At 45.5% G+C, this 22,657-nt stretch overlaps 2 protein-coding genes across 2 annotated transcripts in view; one reads left to right on the plus strand and one right to left on the minus strand.

Annotated features, from left to right (window-relative positions):
- Positions 1-9,424, minus strand: part of LOC121292003 — a 67,289-nt gene extending 57,865 nt beyond the window's left edge. The window contains exon 1 of the mRNA XM_041213736.1: positions 9,388-9,424. The gene's annotated coding sequence lies outside the window, so the exon portion shown is untranslated. The remainder of the gene's footprint in view (positions 1-9,387) is intronic.
- A 3,342-nt stretch (positions 9,425-12,766) lies between these two features.
- LOC121291251 (beta-2-microglobulin-like) lies at positions 12,767-20,111 on the plus strand (the record flags this gene model as incomplete). Its single annotated transcript, XM_041212325.1, has 5 exons — positions 12,767-12,775; positions 13,190-13,227; positions 13,576-13,895; positions 15,587-15,619; positions 19,882-20,111. Coding segments are annotated over 5 exons (630 nt in total), but the record flags the coding sequence as incomplete, so codon positions are not given.
- Between the last annotated feature and the right edge of the window lie 2,546 nt (positions 20,112-22,657).

Below are 22,657 nucleotides of genomic sequence, written 5' to 3' on the forward strand. Positions count from 1 at the left end.
ACCTCATGGCACAGAGTAACTGAAGCCAAAACTGAAAAAGTGACATCACAGGAAAGCTGTGACCTGATTGGTTGGTAGGAAATCTGCACCAAATTTGAAAAACAAAAAACTGAAAGCTAATTAATAAATTAATTAAGTAAGTCGAGATGGCTGGGGAGATGATGCGCTGTAGCTGTATGATGTGGGAGCTAGCAGATCCCATTGTGAGCCGCAGTGACCACACCTGCAGTAAGTGTTGGTTGCTGGAGGAATCCCGGCTCAGAATTGATGAGCTGGAGTCTGGACGCTGCGGCACATCTGGGAGGGGGAGAATTACCTGGATGCTTTGTTTCAGGAGGCGGTCACATCCGGTAGATTAAGTACCTCAGGTTCGGTCAGTGGTCAGGGTTAGCAGGCTGTGACTGCAAGTGAGGCAGGTAGAGGGATCCTGTGTTCAGGAACAGAGGAGCCTCAGCTCTTGATCTTGTCCAATAGGTACGAGGTACTTGCTCCCTGTGTGGATGAGGAACAGGGCTGTAGGGAGGATGAGCCAGCTGACAATGGCATCGTGGCACAGGAGGCCATTCAAGAGGGGGGAGCAAAAACACAAGTGGTAGTGGTAGGGGATTCTATGATTAGGGGAATTGATAGCATCCTTTGTAAGCAGGATCGAGAGTCCCGCATGGTTTGTTGCCTGCCTGGTGCCAGGGTGAGGAACATGTCTGACCGGCTTGAAAGGATTTTGGAGAGTGAGTGGTAGGATCTAGTTGTTGTGATCCACGTCGGGCCAAATAACATAGGTAAGACTAGGAAAGAGGGCCTGTTTGGGGATTATCAGGAACTAGCAACTAAATTAAAGAACAGGTCCTCAAGGGTTCTAATCTCCGGATTACTACCCGAGCCAAGTGCAAATTGGCATAGTGACGCGAGAATAAGAGAAGTAAACACGTGGCTGAAGGAGTGGTGCAGGAAAGAGGGGTTCCATTTCGTGGGGCACTGGCATCAGTGTTGGATCAGGAGGGACCTGTACCGTTGGGACTTTCTCCACCTGAACCGATCTGGGACCAATGTTCTAGCGAAAAGGGTAAATAGGGTGGTCAACAGGACTTTAAACTAGAAAGTGGGGGGGAGGGAAGGGTAAAACTCCAAGATGTATGACTAATGGGAAACAAAGCAGCAGGTTAGCATGTGGGGGGCTGGATTCAGCTTCATGGAAAATTATGAAAAAACTGAAAAGGAAGGAGAGCCCAGGAGAGGCTATTAAAGTCTCCAGAACACAAGATAGGACAAAGTGTTTGGAAAGGGCTAGGAATCTAACTTCAAGCACGTCAGATAAAGGGACAACAATGAGAAAGGGGATGGGAAATACAGGACTGAAGGTGTTGTATCTGAATGCATGCAGTATACGAAATAAGGTAAATGAGCCTGTGGCGCAGATTGAAATTGGCAGATATGATGTGGTGGGCATCACAGAGACATGGCTGCAAGGGGATCAGGACTGGGAGCTAAATATCCAAGGATATACATCCTATCGAAAAGATAGGCAGGTTGGCAGAGGGGGTGGGGTTGCTTTGTTAGTAAGAAATGAAATTAAATTGATAGCAAGAAATGACGTAGGGTCAGATGATGTAGAATCTGTGTAGGTAGAGGAACTTCAAAGATGAAAAAAACCATAATGGGAGTTATGTACAGGCCTCCGAACAGTAGTCAGGATATGGGGCACAAGATACACCAGGAGATAGAAAGGGCGTGTAAGAAAGGCAAGGTTACAGTGATCATGGGGGATTTCAATATGCAGGTAAACTGGGAAAATCAGGTTGGTAGTGGATCCCAAAAAAAGGAATTTGTGGAATGTCTACGAGATGGCTTTTTGGAGCAGCTTGTGGTGAAGCCCACTAGGGAATAGGCAATTCTAGATTTAGTGATGTGTAATGAGGCAAATTTGATAAGGGAGCTTAAGGTGAAGGAACCCTTAGGAGGAAGTGACCATAATATGATAGAATTTACCCTGCAATTTGAGAGGAAAAAGCTGGAATCAGATGTAACGGTATTACAGTTGAATAAAGGCAACTACAGAGGCATGAGGGAGGAACTGGCCAGAATTGACTGGGAGATGAGCCTAGCAGGAAAGACAGTGGAACAGCAATGACAGGAGTTTCTGGGAGTAATCTGGGAGACACAGCAAAAATTCATCCCTAGGAAGAAGAAACATACTAAAGGGAGGACGAGGCAACCATGGCTGACAAGGGAAGTCAGGGACAGCATAAAAGCTAAAGAGAAAGCATACAATGTGGCGAAGAGCAGTGGGAAACCAGGGGATTGGGAAGCCTGCAAAGACCAACAGAGGACAAGTAAAAAAGAAATAAGGAGGGAGAAGATTAAATATGAGGGTAAACTAGCCAGTAATATAAAAGGTTGCAAGAGTTTTTTTTAGATATATAAGGGGTAAGAGAGAGGCAAAACTGGACATTGGGCTGCTGGAAAATGATGCTGGAGAAGTAGTCGTAGGGAACAAAGAAATGGCGGAGGAACTGAATAGGTACTTTGCTTCAGTCTTCACGGTGGAAGACACAAGTGACATCCCCAAAGTTCAAGAGACTTGGGGGGCAGAGGTGAGTATGGTGGCCATTACCAACGAGAAGGTGCTAGGAAAACTGAAAGGTCTGAAGGTGGATAAATCACCTGGACCAGATGGATTACACCCCAGATTTCTGAAGGAGATAGCTGAAGAGATAGTGGAGGTGTTAGTGGTGATCTTTCAGGAATCACTGGAGTCAGGGAGGGTCCCAGAGGACTGGAAAATCGCTAATGTAACGCTCCTGTTTAAGAAGGTAGTGAGACAAAAGACGGGAAATTACAGACCGATTAGCCTGACCTCGGTTGTTGGTAAAATTTTAGAGTCCATTATTAAGGATGAGATTTCAGAATACTTGGAAACGCATGATAAAATTGGGCAAAGTCACCATGGTTTCATCAAGGGAAGGTCATGCCTGACAAGTCTGTTAGAATTCTTTGAGGAGGTAACGAGTAGGTTAGACAAAGGAGAGCCAATGGATGTTATCTACTTGGACTTCCAGAAGGTCTTTGACAAGGTGCTGCACAGGAGGCTGCTCAGTAAGATAAGAGCCCATGGTGTTAGAGGCAAGATACTAGCATGGATAGAAGATTGGCTGTCTGGCAGGAGGCAGAGAGTGAAGATAAGGGTGTCTTTCTCAGGATGGCGGCCAGTGACTAGTGGAGTTCCGCAGGGGTCAGTGTTGGGACCACAACTTTTCACTTTATACATTAAATGATCTAGATGAAGGAACTGAGGGCATCCTGGCTAAGTTTGCAGATGATACAAAGATAGGTGGAGGGACAGGTAATATTGAGGAGGCGGGGAGGCTGCAGAAGGATTTGGACAGGTTAGGAGAATGGGCAATGAAGTGGCAGATGGAATACAACATGGGGAAGTGTGAGGTCATGCACTTTGGTAGGAAGAATAGGGGCATAGACTATTTTCTAAATGGGAAGAGAATTTAGAAATCTGGAGTGCAAAGGGACTTGGGAGTCCTAGTCCAGGATTCTCTTAATGTTAACTTGCAGGTTGAGTCGGTAGTTAGGAAGGCAAATGCAATGTTGGCATTTATTTCAAGAGGACTAGAATATAAAAGCAGGGATGTGCTGCTGAGGCTTTATAAGGCTCTGGTCAGACCACATTTAGAATATTGTGAGCAATTTTGGGCTCCGTATCTCAGGAAGGATGTGCTGGCCCTGGAGAGGGTCCAGAGGAGGTTCACGAGAATGATTCCAGGAATGAAAGGCTTAACATACGAGGAACGTTTGAGGACTCTGGGTCTATACTCGATGGAGTTTAGAAGGATGAGAGTGGATCTGATTGAAACTTACAGAATACTGAAAGGCCTGGATAAAGTGGACATGGGGAAGATGTTTCCATTAGTAGGAGAGACTAGGACCCGAGGGTACAGCCACAGAGTAAAGGGAAGACCTTTTAGAACAGAGATGAGGAGAAACTTCTTTAACCAGAGAGTGGTGAATCTATGGAATTCATTGCCACAGAAGGCTGTGGAGGCCAGGTCATTGTGTGCATTTAAGACTGAGATAGATAGGTTCTTGATTGGTCAGGGGATCAAAGGTTACAGGGAGAAGGTGGGAGAATGGGGTTGAGAAACTTATCAGCCATGATTGAATGGCGGAGCAGACTTGATGGGCTGAATGGCCTAATTTCTGCTCCTATGTCTTATGGTCTTATGACATAGAGAAACATCCCAAGGTCATTCATAGGAGAGCTGATGAACTAACTCAGGCCATGTGATGGAAATAGCTGTTCTTGGTGATGGTGTGGTCACGTGGACAGCAGCTAGGCCCAGGGCCCGATATGATGCCCAGGTCCTGAAGACTTGTGAGCAGTTCTGATGAAAGGCCATGCACCTGAAACATTGGGGTGGGGCTTACAGTCTCGAATCGGCCCTACGCTTATGTAAAATACAGTGTCACTGGGTTGGCAATCCACGCCACCCTGCCACCACCCCCCCGACAATAGGGAAGACCAGCGGATGTCAAAATCAGAAACCCACCCACCATTTTGGAGAAAACAGTTAATAAGCTGTTAACATAAAAGCAAAATCCTGCAGATGCTGGAAATTGGAAATAAAAGTGGAAAATGCTGGAAACACTCAGCAGATCTGCAGAGTAGGAAAAGCAGGGTCAATGTTTGCAGTCCAATCTGACCCTGCTTCAGAACTGCCACTGAGCTTTGTTAAAGAGGCAATTGGCAGCAATCTTTCATCGTCCGCTCCATTTCACACGTGCCACAAGGGAAAAGCGTTGGGGGTGAGTTATGCCGGTGGTGAGGGGGCCTCCAAACAGGACCATGGTGCACACGTGGCAGCAGAATCTGAAGGTGGCCGTGTTTGGCTATTAGTAGGTTTTATTCCTTCAGTTTTCATTGGTTGACATAACAATGAAGGAGAGAGTGAGAGGGAAGGGGGGCTTTTAAATTGTTGGCCCCAACCGATTTCCGGCTCACAGCCTAACCCCTCACCCGCTGGACATCCTGCCCTCGACACCCGATTGGGTGCAGAGCACCCCCGCTAACCCCCCACTCCCCAACAACGCTAACTGGCCAGCATTCCCATTGGCTGGCTGACACCAAAACAATGGGGACAGGAGTGAGCGGACTGCGCACTTCCCGTTCTGCCTCCCTTACCCTTGCTGGAAACCGTAAAATCTTACCCATTACCGCTGTTTCTCTCCTCACAGATGCTGCTGGGCCTCCTGAGCGGTTGCAGCACTTCCTGTTTTTATTGCAGCTTTCCAGAATCTGAAGCGCTTTGCTTTTGTAAGAGTTGTGGACCGCCTAGTTCAGCTGAATTCAGGCAGTGGCCAGGGAGACGAATGGAGACTGTAGCTAGGGAGCAGAGTTTCTTATGGCGACCAAAGCCAATGGCATTGGTCTTTCCAATACTCTACTGGAGGAAATTTCCCATCCAGTGCATCAATGGGTGTCAGACAAGCAGTGGAGAGGTCAAAAGAGGTGGTGGCGAGGTCAAGCTGGGTGTTGACAGCATCCACACGAAAACTGATGTTGTTTACTTCAACGATGTTGCTGAAGGACAGCATGGAAATGAGACATAGGGATGGGTCAAGGGAGAGACGCTTGGAATCTTTAGCAGTACAGGAGCAGGAGAAAAAATCGTTGTAGGAGATTTTCCAGCTCCGATTAGATAGGTAAGTATGGGACCAGGAAAGGTCAGCTCCAGCTGGACAATTGAGGAGAGGAGTTGGAGGAGGATGGCAGAGTCAATGGTGATAATAGCTTACTCTCTCCTCCTTGTTAGATAGCTCCCTAGCTCGAATTATCAAGATGATTAGTCTTGGTTCATAAAGGACCATTGGCATCATTTTCCATTAGAGAGAGATCAGCTTGAGGGGCACCACTCCACTTCAAGCATGGGCCAGGCATGGAGGCAGGTCTCTGTAAACTACCACCGCCTGTATGAGATTGAACCTGCACCATTAGCATCATCCTGCACCACACTCTGAGCGACCTCTCAAATGAATGGAGTTTACTAATGATCACATGGCGAGATGGCAACTGTTTGTGTAAAACATGCCGAGTTATTTTCAAACAATGATGGACGTAATGAAAATATTCTCAAGCTTTCAAGCTTCTGTATTCCCATTCACTTCAATCTCTGCAATGGGGGTAAGAGTGTCGGCCTCTATAACACAGAGCTCACTGTCAAGATATCTGTCGAGGAAAGGACAGATTGGGCTTGTTTCCCCTGGTGTTTAGAAGGATGAAGGGCGATTTGATTGAAGTATATGAGATCCTGAACGTTATTGACAAGGTGGAGGTTGAAGGACTGTTTCCTCTTGTGGGTGAGTCCAGAACTAGGGGCCACTGTTTTAGAATTAGGGGTTGCCCTTTTAGGACAGAGAGGAGGAGGATTTTTTTTCTCTCAGAGGATTGTGTGACTTTGGAACTCTCTGCCTCAGAAGGCGGTGGAGGTGGGGTCACTGAATACTTTTAAGGCAGAGATAGTTAGATTCCTGTCAGGCCAGGGAATCAGAGGTTATCGGGGTTAAATTGGAATGTGGAAATCGAAACACAAGAAGATCAGCCATGATCTTATTGAATGGCGGAACAGGCTCGAGGGGCCGAATGGTCTACTCCTGTTCCCATTTCTTATGTTCTTATGCTCTAACCCCCCTGTATTCCCATTCACCACAACCTCTGCAATGCCCTATTCTGAGTTTAAATGAGTCAGTGGATTGTGATCTGCATTTACCGTGAAATGTGCAGAGCTATGGCTCAATCTTCACAATACTCACATGGCAATGTAATTCTTCCCAGGCAGTGAGCGCTACAAGACAACAATAGCTTGTGGCTCGAGTAAACAACTGTTACTCCTCCCCTTGTTCATTCACCTGACTCAGTGTGACCCCTGCTATCGCCCTGCCTGTCATATTAGTAGAGACCATAACTCGAGTGTAATCTGGAGCTGTGCTCAGTTCAGTAAGGACACTGCCTCAGCTTGCTGGCCACACCACTTGTTGCTGTTCCATGCTGTTGTCAGGTTTGTTGTATTAGGGTGTTTCCCAACAGCGATCACTTGAAACAAAGATCTGGCAATGGCCTGGTTTCCAGGTATAGTAAGTTGCTTCTTTGTCTCTGAGACCCCCAATTGCACTGTACAACGTTGTGCACAATATAGCACATCAGCTGTGCCTACGTGACATCTCCCAACTCCCCAAAGCTCACCTGCCTTTGGTAATCAAACCAGTGCATTATCGACAAAGAGATTTTGACATTCCAGACTCCTACCTTGTTCAGCTGATGATTTGTTGTAGTTTCCCAGATCATATCACTCAGTTCCACTTATAACCAGTCCTGAGGGCCACAGTGTCCCTGTCACTCAGCCCCACTGTGTGAGGATTACAGTCTCCCTGACTCTCAGTCCCACTGTGTGAGGATTACAGTCTCCCTGACTCTCAGTCCCACTGTGTGAGGCTTACAGTCTCCCTGTCACTCAGTCCCACTGTGTGAGGGTTACAGTCTCCCTGACTCTCAGTCCCACTGTGTGAGGCTTACAGTCTCCCTGTCACTCAGTCCCACTGTGTGAGGGTTACAGTCTCCCTGACTCTCAGTCCCACTCTATGAGGGTTACAGTCTCCCTGTCACTCAGGCCCACTGTGTGAGGGTTACAGTCTCCCTGACTCTCAGTCCCACTCTATGAGGGTTACAGTCTCCCTGTCACTCAGGCCCACTGTGTGAGGGTTACAGTCTCCCTGTCACTCAGTTCTACTGTGTGTGGGTTACAGTCTCCCTGACAATTCAGTCCCACTGTGAAGGTTATTGTCTCCCTGACCCTCTCACTCAGTCCCACTGCGGTCTCCTCGAGATGCCCATTCGCTCAGCACCACTAAAACTAATGTCTAAATCAAACTAATGATTCAGAGTTAGGGGCTGGACATGCCATCCTTTTTGGTCTCTTGCCCTTTTCGTTGTTTTTTTTTAATCTTTAACTTTGTTTCAGATTGTAGGTGAGTTCTCACTTGTTCTATCTCAGAGTGCTTTTACCTTGATATCTGTATAAAATTCATGCCATGGCCAGGTAAGAAATAAAGAAGACAGGTTATTTCAGTGTCTTGCTCTATCCCGTATCCTCACAGAATGCGGTTTGTAGTTAAGAGGTGGGAGTGTAAGACTAAACTGCCCCTTGTAAACTTTGACAAACACAATGATTAAACACCATGAGAACAAGTGAATGGTATCAGTAACATCACAGGCAGCTCCTTGAGTAGAAATACTAAATAGTTCCCTTCCCCTGTGCTAAAATGATAAATCAGCCCTTTCCTTTTTTTAATTCATTCACGGGATGTGGGCTTCGCTGGCTGGGCCAGCATTTACTGCCCATCCCTAATTGCCCTTGAGAAGGTGGTGGTGAGCTGCCTTCTTGAACCGCTGCAGTCCGTGTGGTGTAGGTACACCCACGGTGCTATTAGGGAGGGAGTTCCAGGATTTAGACCCAGCGACAGTGAAGGAACAGCGATAGGTTTCCTTATTCTCACTATCTGTGAAAGCACCCTCTATGGTCACTCAAACCTCTTCAAAGTCACTGATTTGAAAAAAGACTGCTAGTAGAACAGCGCACTACTTAAATAACAGAGCTGTTCAATTGAAAAAGTGCTGCCAATTAAGTAACCCGCTGAACAATACACACTGAGCCGAACTGCCCCAGCCTTGGAAAAAACAAATAGAAACTTTTTTTTAAAGAAGCAGGACTTTGGAAATGTGATCACACCATCACCAGTGCTCTTCACACTGAGCTGGCCGAGCTGCTCTGTATATCCAACTACGTCTCCATTTCTGATAATTTTTGGTGTCACTTGAAAGATCGGCATTGATTGCCCATCGCTGATACGCTCCAATTGCCTGCTGGCCCACTTGAGAGAGCAGCTAAGGGTCAACCATGTTGGCATGGACTGGCCTCAAAACTAGGCCCAAGCTTGCCCTGACTCTTACAACAGATTTACCCACAACAAACTAGACTTCCCTTTACAGCAGGACTCCTCCCAGAGAATGGTCTCCAGAAATGCATTCTCATCACAGGCAGGGAATCTATAAGAATCCTCCTGCACCTCTCAGCTATTTACCCCTCACCTTCTCAGTTTCAGCAATGGCCCACAAATAAAACTCAGCCTGTCAATGAAAGGGAGGTGCTTCCAATAAGCACAGTCACTCAATCTCCAACTCTCAGCTCCAGCCGAACAGTTCAACACAAAGCACAGAAGCCTCTGAGCTGGGATCCTCATACACAGTGCAGCCTCCTTCCTGATTCCCAGCAGGATAATCAGACTGCCTCAACATTAACAATTTTACTGTATAAAATCTGTACAAACCTTCTTCCAGCCCTCACCAGCTTTATTGCTCACACTTTGATTGCAGACACAGGAGGGACTGAACCTGCTGAAAGAAAGGAGGAGGAAATCGGGACACTGGACACATTAGACAGACTGACAGTGTTCACAGCCAGTCAGAAACTGCATTCCAAGGAGAAACCACCCACAACTAAAATGCCAATCAAAGATTCCAGCCATTTAGAATGAGCTGGGAGTGGAACTTCCCTTCAGATAGTGAGAGGGAGGGTAGCCCTGGGAGAAGATTTAAACCTAGTTAAAATATAAACCTAATCCTAAACCCTCATCATTTTAAACCCTGAGTCTGATCCCCAATCCTAAACTCTCATCAATTTAAGCCCTGAGTCTGACCTCAATCCTAAACCCTCATCAATTTAAACCCTGAGTCTGACCCCAATCCTAAACGCTCATCAGTTTAAATCCCGTCTCTGACCCCAATCCTAAACCCTCTTCAATTTAAACCCTGAATCTGACCCCAATCCTAAATCCGCATCAGTTTAAACCCTGAGTCTGACCCCAATCCTAAATCCTCATCAGTTGAAATCCCGTCTCTGACCCCAATCCTAAACCCTCTTCAATTTAAACCCTGAATCTGACCCCAATCCTAAATCCTCATCAGTTTAAACCCTGAGTCTGACCCCAATCCTAAACCCTCATCAATTTAAACCCTGAGTCTGACCCCAATCGTAAACCCTCATCAATTTAAATCCTGTCTCTGACCCCAATCCTAAACCCTCATCAATTGAAATCCTGTCTCTGAACCCAATCCTAAACCCTCATCCATTGAAATCCTGTCTCTGAACCCAATCCTAAACCCTCATCAATTTAAACCCCAGTTTGTTGGAGGTACTGCAAGGTCTCGGTTTTACAGACGGAGTCTGACACAAGCCAGGTCACCATCATGCCACTGGACCCTTACCTCGGAGTCCAGCTTTCAGCATTCTCCTCCATCTCTCAGCTTTCCCCCTGGGCACATCCTATAGGCTTCTAACCTCCCTCTGTCCCATTCAGTCAAATCTCCTTTCCCCCTCTCTATTACTTTGTAACTCAATTTAAAATGTTCAATCATCATGAACAAAAAGCAGAATTTTGTCCATTTCCGCTATGATTTTTCTCATAGTTACTGGCAGCAGTGCAGATGAGCTTAAATTTTAATCCCTGGAGTCTTGAACACAATGCTGGAGAATTGACAACTTTGCTCTGGGGTCCTGCTATCTCTCCACCTTTTCAATGAGAACTTCCTTACTCTCTGACCTTAACTTACAGCCTTCCCTTCCCTCAATTCGAACACCATCATGGTGACAGAACCTGTTGAGCAGTAGGCCTGGGTGTTGTGGAAGAGCCTCCAACTTGCTAAGACCAAACCTCAACTTTGACAACTCTTTTTAACTCCAGATGAACTTTGATTCCATGTCATTATTCCCCAGACAGCAGCTAGTCTCGTCTCTCCTGGTGACCTATCCCAATATTGTTTTGAATCTCATAGTTCCCCAGCTCTGCAGAACCCATTTCTTCCTCCTGCCCAAGATACACAAGCCCACCTGTCCCACTTGTTTACCATCAATCTGAATTAATTTCCTGCTAGGTTGACTTTACCTTTACCTTTTTGCCCTCCCAATCAACTGCAGTGAGAACCTTAACACCTTTCTGCCACTTCCATGATTTGGGATTTTTCAGTCCCATTCATTGTCTCTTCACAATGGATCAACAGTCTGTTGGAGCCTGCGTGCATCCTGTCTCTGATTTGGATCCTAACCAATCCCACCCATTGGAGAAGCAGACATGGATCCTAGCTATACTTGCCTTTCTATAGGTTGTGTTGAACACTGTTCCAATGTTACTGGGACTCTGCTTTCTTTACACAGGATCCAGGAGGTTTTGACAGAGTTGAGGAACTATGGATTTCAAGTTACTGTTGGGATAGGTCACGAGGAGAGCAGTCACTGAAGTCTGGGAAATAATAGCTTCGGGTAACAGTTCAGATGGAGTTAGGGGGAGGTGCCAGAGTTAGAGTTTGGTCTCAGCAAGTTGGGGGTCCTTTTATTGATCAACAGGCAGGCCTATTTCTCAACAGGTTCGTATTGAGGGCAAACAGTGGTGCAGATTTAGAGCAGGGTCGATTAGAGAGTGAAGGCTCCTGTTCCTGGGTATCAAAATGTAAAAAGGACGAGAGCTGGTCTGCCCTGAGGGGAGGGGAGAACATGAGAAGTGCAAGCTTATACCATCTGCAGCTTGTGAGTCAGAAGACGTAGAATGAGGGGCAAGAGGGACATGAGAAGGAGGGTAAGTATGAGAACATCCTCACCTTCAATTGCTTCAGCTTGACCTCACAGCCTTCCCCATGTCATCTCCATGCGAGGTTAAAACATGCAGGCAGATGTGTCCTTCTCCAGGTCTTTCCTGCTATTTCCTCTTTCTGCGAGAAAGAGGGTGAGTATGCTGCAATCTGTTTGGGTGATGTGGCTGTCATGGTTAAATAGCTCCCAGTGTGTGTGAGCTGTGAGTCTTGGACGTAGACTTCCAATAATGCTAACCATGTGAGGATGAGGTAAAGCTTATGAATGGGAGGGTTGAGCCTTGATTGATACAGATTGTTAGTAGGTCGGTGATAAGAGTATACTAAAGCAGTGGATGAGGCGAGTGGTGCAGTGGATGGGAAACGCCATTTGAAGATTGGACTCATTCACCTTGACAAATTATGTCAGGTTACTAAGCTTCTTCCTGCATTGTATCCATATTGTTGGAGCAACATTCCTACCATTAACCTCTGTGGTTATCCGTTCCCACTGCCGATTAATTGTGTGCCTGGAGTATCACTTTCCCAACCTGAGGTTAACATTCTACGGATTACCATTGACCAGAAACTGAACAGGACTAGCCGTATAAATACTGAAGCTGCAAGAGCAGGTCAGAAGCTGGGAATTCTGCAGTTTCTAACTTACCTCCTGACTCCCCAAAGCCTGTCCACCATCTACAAGGCACAAGTCAGGAGTGTGATGGAATACTCCCCACTTGCCTGGATGAGTGCAGCTCCCACAACACTCAAGGAGCTTGACACCATCCTGGACAAAGCAGCCCATTTGATTGGCACCACATCCACAAACATTCCCTCCACTGCTGACGCATAGTAGCAGCAGTATGCACCATCTACAAGATGCACTGCAGGAATTCACCAAGGCTCCTTAGACAGCACCTTCCAAACTCATGATTTCTGGCACCTAGAAGGACAAGAGCAGCAGATAGATGGGAACACCACCACCTGGAAATTCCTCTCCAGGTCACTCACCATCCTGACTTGGAAATATATCGCCGTTCCTTCACTGTCGCTGGGTCAGAATCCTGGAACTCCCTTCCTAACAGCACGGTGGGTGTACCTACACCACATGGACTGTAGCGATTCAAGAAGGCAGCTCACCACCACCTTCTCAAGGGCAATTAGGGGTGGGCAATAACTGCTGACCTAGCCAGTGATGCCCACATCTTGTGAACCAATATATTTTTAAAAATCTCCTTTGTTCCACTTCATACACCAATACCACCAGTGCGGCTGAAAAACTGAGACCACGTTGCATGTCCAACCATTTTTCAAGCTTTGACACCACAGCTTCAGTTCACAAATGACTTGCATACGTATATCAGCCTGTATGCACCCTTCCACCCTCCATCCTACCCCACCCCCCGGCCTAACCACCCCATAAAGAGGTGCAGGCTGCCATTCAGCACTGCTAACCAATTACAATATTGAGTCCACCACTGATGCATACATCCAATGAACAGCTCAAAGCAATGGCTGCAATACACAGAAATTATGGTAAAAAGCAGGCAGCTTTGATCAAGCTCTGAAATGAAAGTAAAATACCGTGGATGCTGGAGATCTGAAATAAAAACAGGAGAGGCTGGAATAACTCAGCAAGTCTGACATTATAAAGAAGAGACATTTGGACTCGGTTTGTCCCTCCAGAGATGCTGCCAGACCAGCTGGGTTTTTCCAGCACTGCCCATTGTTTAGATCTAACATGCCCCTGAAATGCAAAAGATGGCTGCAGATAAATTGCATATTGTGATCCATTTTTGGGTATTATCCAGCTTAACATACTGAAGACACACAGCCCTGTGCAGCCTTCTGACGGGATTAAACACAGCCCCAAACCCCCTCAATTTAACATTCAGTGTCTGTCTATTGTTTGTGTTTTCACCCTTTCCCATTACAGTTCAGCCTGAAGTGTTTATCTCCAGAAGTGACCCCAATAATCAGTACAAGCCGCTCACTCTCTCCTGCCTGGTTACTGGGTTTTATCCTGTAGACATCGAGGTGAGCTGGCTAAGGAATGGAGAGGTAATGTCTGAGACACTATCCTCGGGGGTTCGACCCAACCACGATGGGACCCATCAGATCCAGAAAGAGATTGAAATAAATGCTGGGGATGAGGATCAATACTCCTGTCAAATTGAACATAGCAGTCTGGCAGAGAGCAAGCTCTATCAGTGGGGTAAGGAACTGTAGTAATAAACAAATTAAGGTAATATAAGCAAGAGAAGGCCATTAAGCACTTAGAACCATTCCACCATCCTTGAGATCCTGACTAATCTGTACCTCAGCTCCATTTACCCACTATTGCTCCACATCTCTCACTGCTCTTACACAACAAAGATCTCTCCATCTCAGTCTGGAAAATTTCAGTTGACCCCCAGCTCCCACAGCCCCTTGCTGGAGAGAGTTCCAGATGTCCACTGCCCTTTTTGTGAAGAATCGCTTCCTGATTTCACTCCTCACTCTAATTTTAAGTTGATTCTCTCTTGTTCTGGATTCTATCACCAGAGAAAATAGTTTCCCTCTGTGACACTATCGACTCCCTTTATCATTTTAAACATCTCCATCAGATCATCCTTCACCCTGTTAAACACAAGGAAATACATGTCAGCTTTATAGAACCTGTCCTCATAACTGAACCCTCTGAGCTGTGGGGTCATTCTGTTGAATCTACACTGTTCCCCTCCACGGCCAGTATATCTGATGTGAGGTTTGGTGTCCAGAACTGAATGTCGTTCTCCAGATGGAGTCTGACCAAAGCTCTGTACAACTGAAGATTCATTTCCTCACTTTGTGTTCAAACCCCCTTGAGATAAAGGACTACAGCCCATTAGCCTTTCTGATTGATTTTTTATAATAGTGAACGAGCTTTTAGTGATTTGTGTACATGGCCATCCACATCTCTGATTTTGTACAGCTCCTAGACTCTCAACATGATGAAAATATTCCAAATTATCGTTCCCAGATTTAATGTGGGTTATCCCACACTTCCCTACATTGGGAAAACTGTGGCAGATGGAATTCACTCATTTAATCTGTCAATGTCCCTTCACTGTGTCTCCTAACTTAGTGTCATCTGTAAACTTGGATATACGACTCTCTGTTCCTGCATCCAAGCCATGAATATAGACGGTGAAAAGCTGAGGCCCCAGTCCAGATCCCTGGGGAATACAACTTATCACATCCTGCCAATGTCCCCGGTCAGACCTGGGAATGGATCCGGGAACAGAGAGACAATCCTGATATTATTCAAATGTGTTTCAGAAATCTTGGAAAACAGTGGAGATCTTCTAATTCTTGGAATTGTAACATGATTAATGATCGCTGGAATTTTTATATTCAGGATAATTGGAATGTTAATTTGGAATAGGCAACGGAGAGGTAAAAATCCAAGAGGCGGGAACGTGGAACTGAGGGGACAGAGTGAGTGTGGGGGAATCTCCAGTACTGGGAGTACAGGACACTGAGAGGGGAGAGTGAGAGAGAGGGGAATGTGGAACTGAGGGGACAGAGTGAGTGTGGGGTAATCTCCAGTACTCGGAGTACAGGACACAGTGTTGAATGGAACTGATTTAATTCCCACACACAGATACACACGTATAAACGTGTCTTGTTCCCGTCTGATCTTCCTTAGTGTGATCAGCCCAGACCAGGTCTAATATTGAACCCACCACACACACTCACATCCTCACCTACTGAATATCGATGAAATGGAAGAGATCGACAGGATATCCATAAAGTGTAAGGATGGAGGGGCGTATGGGAATGAGTATTTCTTACACAATCTCCATTCCCTCACACTTGTTGTGTTTTCACTCTCTGATAATGGATTATTCCCCAATCTAACTAACATTTATTTTGCTTCTGCAGATTCACCAAGTGTGACCTACACAACAGCTCAGAGTAAGTGACTGAGGGACAGATTGTTGGGAGTGAAATAGGAGGGATTGAAAGTTGTACAATTATATTCTCCTGGGAGTAATTTAGGATTGCAAAGGTGGGTCACTCACTCACTCCTCCCTTGCTGACGACACCCTCACCCTCCTTTCCTTATCCACCATTCCCTCCCCATCCACTCTGTTACCCTCATTCCCTCCCCCTCCTCTCCTGTCCCTGCTTCTCCACTCCTGGGAGTTGCGGTCTCAGGAAGATGAACATAAGAAATCAGAGCAGGAATAGTCCATACGCCTCCCTCAGGCCTGCTCCACCATTCATTAAGATCATGGCTGATTCCCTACATCAATAGGAGAGATTGGAAGTGTTCAGACTGTCTCCTGGAATAGAGACGGTTAAGAGTCATTGAATAGAGATTTTCCTGATGAAGAAAAGTTTTGATAGAGTAGATGGAGAAAAATTATTCTGTCTGGTGAGTGATCGATAACGAGAGGTTATAGATTTACAATCATTGCTCAGTGACCCAGAGAGGAGAAGAAGAGAAACGTTTTTCACTCTGGGAGTTGTCAGGATGTGGAACACTGCATCTGAAAATGTAGTGGAAGCTGATCCCATAAATAATATTAAAAGGGGGTTGAACAGATGCTTGAGGATGAGGAACTTACAGTGATAAAGACAAGAAGCGGGAATCTAGGACAAAGCATAATGGCTGTTTCAAAGATCCAGCAGGGGAACATGGGCAGAATGGTTTCCTTTTGTGCTGAAAGTTTCTATGATTCTAGGGGGCTCCACTTCAACTTAGTTACAATTCCATGTTCCCACTTCATTCCCAGATCCCTTGATCCCCTCAGTGCTGCAGAATCGATGGATCTCAGTGCTGAATGTACTCATCACCTGTTCATCCACAACCCTCTGGATAGACAATTCCAAAGATTCACAACTCTCTGAGTGAAGACATTTCTCCATCTCAGCCCAAACTGAGTGATCCCTTATCCTGAGACTGGGAATCCTGGATCTGGTCTCTCCAAACAGGGGAAAGAGTTTCTCAATGTCTTCCCATCAAATCCTCTCAGAATTTTATCTGTTTCAATGAGATCACCTCTTAGCCGAGTCAACACAGGAGAAGATAGGAACATTCTACTCAAATTCCACAGGGGGATTCATTGTCTTTCTCCACTCCCTCACCCTCCATTACCTCACCCTCCACTCCCTCACCCTCCACTCCCTCAACCTCCTCTCCCTCAATCTCTTCTTCCTCACCCTCCTTTCTCTTACCCTCCACTCCCTCTGTGTTCATTTACCATGTGTGAGTCAGTTTAGTTAATGCTGGGAGGTGATTAAGAGGGGAGTTGAGGAGAAATGTTTTCACCCAGAGGGTGGTGGGAGTCTGGAACCCACTGCCTGGAAGGGTGGTTGAGTCAGAAGCTCTCGTAACATTGAAGAAGTATTTAGATATTCACTTGCATTGCCATGGCCTCCAGCGCTATGAGCCAAGTGCTGGAAAATAGGATGAGTGTAGTCTGACCTTTGTTGACCGGCATGGATACGATGGGTTTAATGGCCTCCTTTGGTGCTGGGAATGTTTATGAGCTGGTGAGTGAATGGAACTTGGGCCCAGTGAGTGATATAGAATGTCTCACACTCTTGGTTTCTTATATGTTATCCTGTTTCTCACCTTCTGTTTTTATTTTCTCAGCTTCTGACGTCTCTGTTCCAGAACCTTCCTGATTCAGTTAGTGACAACTTCAATTTTCAATATTGATGTATTAGTAACTTTTTCACTCTGCTCCTGATGCTCTCACCCTTCCAGACACTGTTAAACCTGTCAGACGAATTTCACTGCCCTCCTGACCCTGTCTCACCCTCTCAGACACTGTTAAACCTGTCAGACTAATTTCACTGTCCTCCTGACCCTGTCTCACCCTCCCAGACACTGTTAAAACCTGTCACACTAATTTCACTGCACTCCTGACCCTGAACCGATTGCCCTGTTTCTGTCCATTCCTTACCTCGTGTGTTTACTGTGTTCCACTGCAGGACATTCCCAGAGCCTCATTGGTGAATAACTGGATTTGCCTGTTCTAGTGTGAACATGGACATCATCGTCCATCCTTCCATATCACAGCAGACACACAGAATCACAGCTCATTGTTTACACTGAGTGCTTTGATGATAGAGATCTATTTTTCCTGGGAATGTGTTTCCAGGGATTGATCCTGGATCCCCCAGATCGGGATCCTGATTCTTCAAGTGAGGTTTTCTCAAGTACCGGTGATGTGTCAGCTCTCACAGTCAAAGGGACATTCAGGGATTGTTTTCCCTCACACCTTCTTGCCTTCAACAACTTGTTCCCAATTATGGACATCTGTCTTGCACTGTTGCTGCTTCCCTTTGAAACAGAGTTTATAACTCTCAGGATCACCCTCAAATGTTCTAGAAAAGATCATCTTGGGGATTGGTTCATCAGACACTGGAACCTCGTGAGCTGACCATTGTCACCATGATTCACAATTGGAGCATTGAGACCTGGAAGCTCAGCTTGTTGATCGTCTATGTCAAGAAGATATAATAATGTTTGTAATTTTATTGGAAATTATATTTCAAATAGAGTTTAGTGGTGTCTGTGATTATGTGTGTGAGCCTTAATTGGATTAAAGCTAGCTAGTCAACATGAATGATGTATAGGAGAGAAGTAAGTTTGAATTATTAATTCGATAAACATGGGGGTAATTTGCATTTTTAAATAGACCATTCAGAAGAGTGGGTAAAATATTATACCTAGCCAGAAGAAGCCAAACAATGTGTTTATTTTTTTTTCAAAGCTTTCTAATAAAATTGAATTTATGAAAGGGCCTTATTGTTAGGAGAGGTAAAGTTCAAAGAATCTAGTGATACAATGAGAATTTGCATTCAAAGAGGAAAATATGTATGAAGGAAGAGAAGACTGTTTGTAAAAGGAGAGGCATTCTAAGATCTAAAGGCTCCAGCCTGTAACCCTTAAGGCATTGTCTGTATGGTTCCAGAGCTGAAAGAAACTTGTTTTGAATGCGACTGTCCAGGGTGTGCTTTGCCAGGAGCGTGTTTAAATCTCTGTGGTTTACTGTTGTCTTAACAGAGGTGTAACTGGGAATAAGAGCAATTAGGGGATTTTTAGAAACTATTATAGGAGTAATTTGTAGACATATGTATGTATGTGCTTACAATCTTTTAATTAATACATGTTTAATTTATAAGAATCTCTTGAGACTCAGTAGTCTTATTAGTACTGAATTCAAAGCCTGCATCTCGAAACATACAAATTGCAAAATTGGTTATGACAGTTGTTTCAAGTCTCCCTCTGGGATTTGAACAGCTCAGCATTTATCATCGGCTGTGTCATAACAACTTTGGTGTGTGAGATCTTGTTTAACCATCTGATCTTCATTTGTGGAATCAGGAAGCTCGGGGGAGAGTGATTCCATTTCTTAATGTGGTCAGAATATGTGATCCACATCTCACAGACATAAAGCAGGATCTTGTGGATAGACAGATCCATACACAGTTTACAGGAAAAGGGAGACAGACAGATATGGATACAATGTCAGATACATCAGAATACACAACACACACAGACACACACACACACACACACGAACAGTGACAGACACACACATAGACACAAAGAGTGACACACATTGACACATATACACATACACACAGGCACAGGCATAGACCCACTGACACATACGCACACACAGGCACACATACTGGCACACTCGCACACACACCCACGTGCACACACACACACACAAATACACATACCCACACACACAGTGACACACAGTGACACACGCCCACTGACACAAAATCACAAATTCTGACAATGTCACACATTCTGACACGCACAAACTCACACACACACACACACACACACTGCCACACACACATGCTGTCACACACAGACACACACACGCTTTCACACACACACACTGCCATACACATGCTGTCACACAAACACACACACACACTGCCACACACACACACACGCTGTCACACACACACATGCTGTCACACACACACACACACTGTCACACACACACACACACACGCTGTCACATACACACATGCTGTCACACACAAGCTGTCACACACATGCTGTCACACACAGACACACTATCACACAAACACACACACACACAAAAGTCAGACACATAGGGCAGAATTTTAGGGACCCACCACAGTGGGGGCGGGGCTAAAATGTGCTGAACAGTTTAAAAGCCCATTGGCTTCAGCGGGACCTGAAGATTCTGACAGCAGAAGGAGCCGTAAAATTCCGCCCATCGTTATGGATCCATATATCCAGAAATATCCCATGACTGTTTCTGGGATGGGGTTCATCCCTTGTTGTGGACAGATTGAGATATTAGGGGGTGTTGTATTCCTGACTGACACGTTGAGGTATTCAGGCTTCATGAACCGAGAGTTCTTCAGGAAGACTTACACGCCTGTTCGAAGTGATTGACACCACGAGGGATTCACCCTTCGGTCGTATGTACCACCCAGATTGGTGAATTGAATGGAAAGGGTTTTATATTTCATTTCAAGGTATATCAGAGGGTGTGTGACACCCACCACTCCACAGATTCTCTTCACAGATACTGAAGGGAAGTTGAACAAGTACAATGTAAATCAGGACAGAGAGTAACAGGTTCCAGAAGTCAGTGTGGATGGTTATACTAGACAGTTACAGGCAGAAATGAGAGAGTCACTTCACTTTACAAGTTGTGTGCTATGAAAAAGGTGAGAATCGAGGCAGTGAGTTCCCAGAGAGTCACAGACTGTTCATCCCAGCACCTCCATTAAGCAGGACTCTGTGTTCTACCGGCTGTTCCCAGGAACACACACCGAGATAAACAGCATCCGCTGCTAGAGGACCATCAACTGAGTGAAGGATGTGCTTTGGTCTGTCTGAAACCAGCTGCTCTCCCAGTGCCCAGTGTTGTTGATCAGTGAGTGTTGCAGACTGGCACATTCCAAGTTCCAGGACTAATGCTGAGGGACAAATTAAAACTTGGAGCAGCTGGTGTGGAGGCTCAATGGTGAAAGATCACTGACTAAGACCCTCGGCCATTTTATACTGGGGCTGAAAACTCTGTAAAATATTCAGTTTAAGTGAAGGACATGAAATGATTATCTTCAATATAAACTGTAACTGTGGGTGTAGTGAGGCTCCTGTTTTCTCCTGACAGGTGCTGTCTTTGGACACAATGGCTGGAGGTGGTGGTGAGTCAGTGAGAGCAGCCCAGGAGCCTGAAAGGGAACCTGGTGAAGACACTGAGCCCCGGATCACAGAGGGAATTGAGACACTAACTGAGCTGGACAGGGAAGGGGAGTGACATCCAGACGAACAGGAGGGTGAGCACCCTGGGTGGGAGGGCAGGTGAAGTGACGCTGTCTCTCCTGCCCCCATGTTGCACCTTCAGCATTGCAGTGATACAAATAACCCCAACAGAGCCACTCCTGACAGCTCCAAGTACAGAAACAGAGCAGGACCATGAGACAGCAGCTGGACCTCGAGTGGATGCAGCTTCTGGTCAGCAGCTCCCCAGTGAGGAGTTATCAGCTGCTGGCATGTCTCTGTCACAAGTGGGGGCAGCACACGGGTACGGGGAAGATGCAGGGGGCATTAGGGTGGCAGATCTTGCAGAGTGGACATCTTTATCTCTCCCCTCCCCCTTTGTGACAGTGACCCTCAGGCACAGAGAGGGGGGGTTTGTTGCTGTTACATTTTGAGGAAATGTTTGTGTTGTCTTATTTAATGAGAATTCTATTTGTAAATTATAAATTGTTGGTATTCTATTTGAGTCTGTTGTTGTATTTACCCATCATCCTGGAGTCACTCTAAATAACTTTTATTAACATGAAACATTTAAGATTATAACAATTTACAAAGTAGAAAAATAACTCATTAACATAAATGTTATGTAACGTTTTAGACCAATTTTCTGAGCTTTACATTGTTCAACACTGATTACCTCGAAGCTCTTGCAATGGGGATTTGCTGTTAAAATAAAATGTCACTTGTTTCACTCTCCATCTACACTGTTCTTTGGTCCGATTTCCTGGGGAAGGGAGAGGGATTTTCTCACTCTCAATGTCCAAATGTATCAGCCTCCAGCTGCTCTCCAGCTGCCCCGACAGCTGCAGTCGGAGTTTCCTCAGCTTCTCCGTGAGGCCTGGATCCAGTCACATCCATGTTGGATCCTCCATTCCATCGATTTCTGGAACAATCTGGTCAGTGAGGTGAAGGGTCAGTCCTTCCTGCAGGGGAAAGTTGTGCAATGGGGAAGAGACCAACACAATCCCCGACACTTTAACAGGAGAGGGTTGCAGACTGACCCCTCACCTGTCCAAGCTCCGGAAATGGGATTTTATCCCATCAACTGTCCCACTTGATGTGTTTCCGAGTCTTTTATACTGAGTCAGAAAACTCCTGATAAAAACCCATGTACATTTAAGGATCCTTCAAAACTGAGATAAATTAAAACAAAGGAAATGTGCAGAAAATCTAATATGTTTCATTCCCAACAATCTGTCCCTCAATCACTTACTCTGAGCTGTTGTGTAGGTCACACTTGGTGAATCTGCAGCAGCAAAATAAATGTCAGCTAGAAAGGGGAATAATCCATTATCAAAGAGTGAAAACACAACAAGTGTGAGGGAATGGAGATTGTGTAAGAAATACTCATTCCCACACTCCCCTCCATCCTTACACTTTATTACGCCTGGCCCCTGGGTGAGGTTCTCCAATTTGTTATGCTCCCAGCGAGATTCCTCAAATCCTTCTGATCTTGGGTGAGGAGGAATGACCTGGCTCCCCTACTTTATTCAACTGCTTCATTTGGTCACAACAAGGTTAATTTAAAAAGGATCCCTTCCCTTGAGGATACCTTTACCCAGTCCAAATGTACTTGTGTTTTAGAAGGAGCCAATTTAACCAAGTTTAAGAAAGAGTCAGTTTACTAGTTACTAAATCATGAGAAAAAGTAATAAAAATGAAATACAAAT

This window comes from Carcharodon carcharias, chromosome 19 (genome assembly GCF_017639515.1).
Source record: "Carcharodon carcharias isolate sCarCar2 chromosome 19, sCarCar2.pri, whole genome shotgun sequence".
NCBI classification, from domain to species: Eukaryota; Metazoa; Chordata; class Chondrichthyes; order Lamniformes; family Lamnidae; genus Carcharodon; species Carcharodon carcharias.